At 64.5% G+C, this 3,069-nt stretch overlaps 1 protein-coding gene across 1 annotated transcript; it reads right to left on the reverse strand.

The window, feature by feature from the left end:
• Positions 1–6: 6 nt before the first annotated feature.
• LOC122194018 lies at positions 7–2,700 on the reverse strand (the record flags this gene model as incomplete). Its single annotated transcript, XM_042894929.1, has 4 exons — positions 2,549–2,700; positions 1,366–1,541; positions 1,157–1,240; positions 7–657 (listed from the first exon to the last, which is right to left on the reverse strand). Coding segments are annotated over exons 1-4 (969 nt in total), but the record flags the coding sequence as incomplete, so codon positions are not given.
• Between the last annotated feature and the right edge of the window lie 369 nt (positions 2,701–3,069).

The following is a 3,069-nucleotide window of genomic DNA, read 5'->3' on the forward strand; positions in this document are numbered from 1 at the left end:
GCTGCCCCTAAAGGGCTCCAGGCCCAGGACTGCTCCCAGATGCGGGTTTCCAACCCGAGAGCCAGGAACCCACCCCGATCTCCTGTCCCATCCCACGGGCAGCCCTGGCAAGGTGCCGGATGTGGGCGAGCAACACGGAGGACTTTGCACCCCGGCCCTCTGCTGCCGGTGACAAACTGACCCGAGGTGACTGTCCCAGTGCCAGCACAGCCAGCCGGTCCTCGTTAATCCCAGCACGTCCCACCCCACAGCAAAGCCACCACCCAGCTTTGTCTGGAAGGGACGGATGGACGGACAGACAGAACCTCCACCCCCACCCTGCAGTCCTGGGAAGCAGGGCAGGGAGCCGGACTGGTCCGACGGGGCGGAACCAACACCCGGGTGACACCTGAGCCAGGCAGGAGCTGGGCTCTGCTGGTTGTACTGGGAGAGCTGGAGTCCCCGGCGTGGGGCAGGGAGGCACACGTGGCACAAGGAGCCGGCTGGGTCCCCCAGCCCTACCTTTTTCTTCTCGGGAAGCTCCTTGTATTTCTTGGACAGGATCTTGGTGAGATCCAGGTTGCTCATTTCGGGGTGAAGCTTGGCGTATTTGGCTCGCTTCTCCATGAAGAAGCGGAAGTAGGGAGTCAGGGGCTTCTTGGGGAAGTCGGGGTGTTTCTGGGGAGAGGGCAGAGGGGTGAACGCCGAGCATCCAAACACCATGCAGCCAAAGCCAGCCGGCCCCTGGCACTACAGGGTTCCACCCTGGGCTCCCCGTGCTGTGCTGCAGGGAGATCCCAGCCCACGGACAGGGAAGGAGACACCGTGGACAAGAGCTGCCTGCTCAGAAGTGGACATTTGGGGTCAGGCACAGGGGGAAATTGAGGCAGGAGGTGGCCACGTCCCCCACCCCCACACAGCACCAGTGCCCCAGGCTGCCCAGCACGAGCCCCCCCCAGCCCGGCAGGCCAGGAATAGGGCCCCTGCTGCTAAACTTGGATGCAAGCTCCCAGCGCAGCGTCCGGCCGTATGAAATGTACCCTGAGCTTGGCCTGGGCCCAGGGCCGCCGAGCTGCCTCGGGACAGGCTGGCACAGCGACAGCCCCAACCCGGCCCCCAGCCTGGTGAGGGCAGGATCCCCTCGTCGGGGGGGGGGGAAATAAACCCCACGGCTTACCTTGAGCTTTTTGCCCTTGTAAGGATTCTTCACGTGCTCCTCAGCATCCATGATGAGCTCCGTGAGGGTCCGAAATTTCCTCACCTGTTGGTGGGGGGCGGTTTGTCACATCACTGCCACCAACCCGTCCCACAGGCGGTGGGGCTGGAGGAGCCCACAGCCCTCAGGACACCCCACGGCCATCGGGACCCCGGCAGCGGCACACTCACCTCGTTGGAGATCTCCATCCACTTCATCTTGCACATCTCCCCCGAGAAGTCCTTGAAAGCCACTTTCTCCCAGTCCAGGTGGGACTCGGTGGTCTTGAACTTGCTCCCGTCGTTGGAAGGCAGGTTGTTCTTCATGCACTCCAGCAGAGTCAGCATGTCCTCCTGCGACCAGCGGTCTGCAGGGCACAGAAAGGAGCTCAGCGCAGGGCAGCGCAGGGACCACAGCTCCCAGTGTGCAGCTCTGCTGGCCGCATCCACGTGCGGCAGATCACAGACCAGAGGGACCTGGTGGCTCTTTCCATCACCCCCCAGCAACTTGCTGCAGGCAGGAGCTGCAAAACGCACCGGTTGCAAACCAGAGGGACTCGTTCCTCCTGGCGTGCCATCAGATAAGGGCACAGCGCTGCCCCAGCACGGACACAGAGCCCCAGGAGCCAGGAAAAACCCACGGCGTGTGGGGCGACGCAGCCCTGCGCTGTGTTTGCTGCTATGGGGAGCACCGGGCTCTGACCTCCGCCAAGGTCGGAGCGCAGGGATGCTGCAGCGACACGGGGCGGGGGGTCCTGAGCCCTCAGTGCCACCTCCCTGCCTGGGACCCCCCCAGCCCCTTCCCCCCCCATGAGGATGAATGGAGCCGCCTGCGTCCCATGCCGGATTTATCCCGGCTCTGCTGGCACCACTGAGCTGCTCTATATTGGGAACGTTGCCCTGCTGTAATTAAATCCACCTCAAGACCCAGCGATGGACGCAATGGACACGTTGTGCTGCCACGCGTGGGGCACCTGACCCACGGCAACAAGGAGGGACCGGGGTTGGGGTAGGGGTGGCACCAGGGGATGGCAGAGCCCCCCCAGCGCTGACAGGACCCCCGCTGCCATCACCTCACTGCTCTCCTCACCTCCCCCCAGCTCTGCTCTGAGCTCATCGCAGGCTCTGGCATCCGGGGGGCCCAAGGTAACAGCATGGCCATAATTCAGCCCAGATGTGGGCTTGGGCGCTGAGCTCTTTGTGCCAACCTAAAATGAGCCGTTCTGAGGGCAAAACCGGCACCCCCCCCCCTCCCCCCCCCCCCCCCACCCACCGGGGCAGCCCACGGCATCCCTGCAGCATCCCCACGATTGTTTGCCACCCCCACCTTGTCACACTGCACAGGTTTGGGGGTCGGGGGGGGGCCGCCCCTCACCTTGGTTTTTGGGAGCTGTCATTTCCAAGTCTGCAGGGCACTCGGCGTCGCCGTTCATCCTCCACCTGCCTGAGGCCAGCACGGTCCCCGCCGGCGCCGGGCGCTACCGTCGCTCAGTGCCGCTGCGCTCTGCAGGACAGGAGGGGAGCATCAGGCTGTGGGGAGGGGGGGGGGGCCGGGGGGGAGAACAGCACAGCTCCCCCCCTCCCCACCCATAAACCTCCTGGTTCCTCCTTTGTCACCCCCTCTGTCATTACGGGGTGCCGCGTTCCTACCCGCCACGGCTGGGTGAGGTTTGGGGGGGCGTCAGTGCCCCCTCGGTGCTGTGGGTGGGGGGGAGAATAGGTAGGGGGTGTCACTGAGATGGGGAGGGGGCACAGAGAGAAGCCCCCAGAGTGAAGAGAAGGAGTTCTAAAAGAGAGGGCCAAAGGGCAGAGTGCGTGACCCCCCCTGAAACGAGGGGGAGATCTCAGCAGGGTCCCTTTAGGAAATGAGCCCCCTATGGGTGGATGGGGGGGGGG

The sequence above is a fragment of the Lagopus leucura genome, unplaced genomic scaffold (assembly GCF_019238085.1).
Source record: "Lagopus leucura isolate 7727_CA_CO unplaced genomic scaffold, USGS_WTPT01 34754-0_obj-0_obj, whole genome shotgun sequence".
NCBI lineage: Eukaryota > Metazoa > Chordata > Aves > Galliformes > Phasianidae > Lagopus > Lagopus leucura.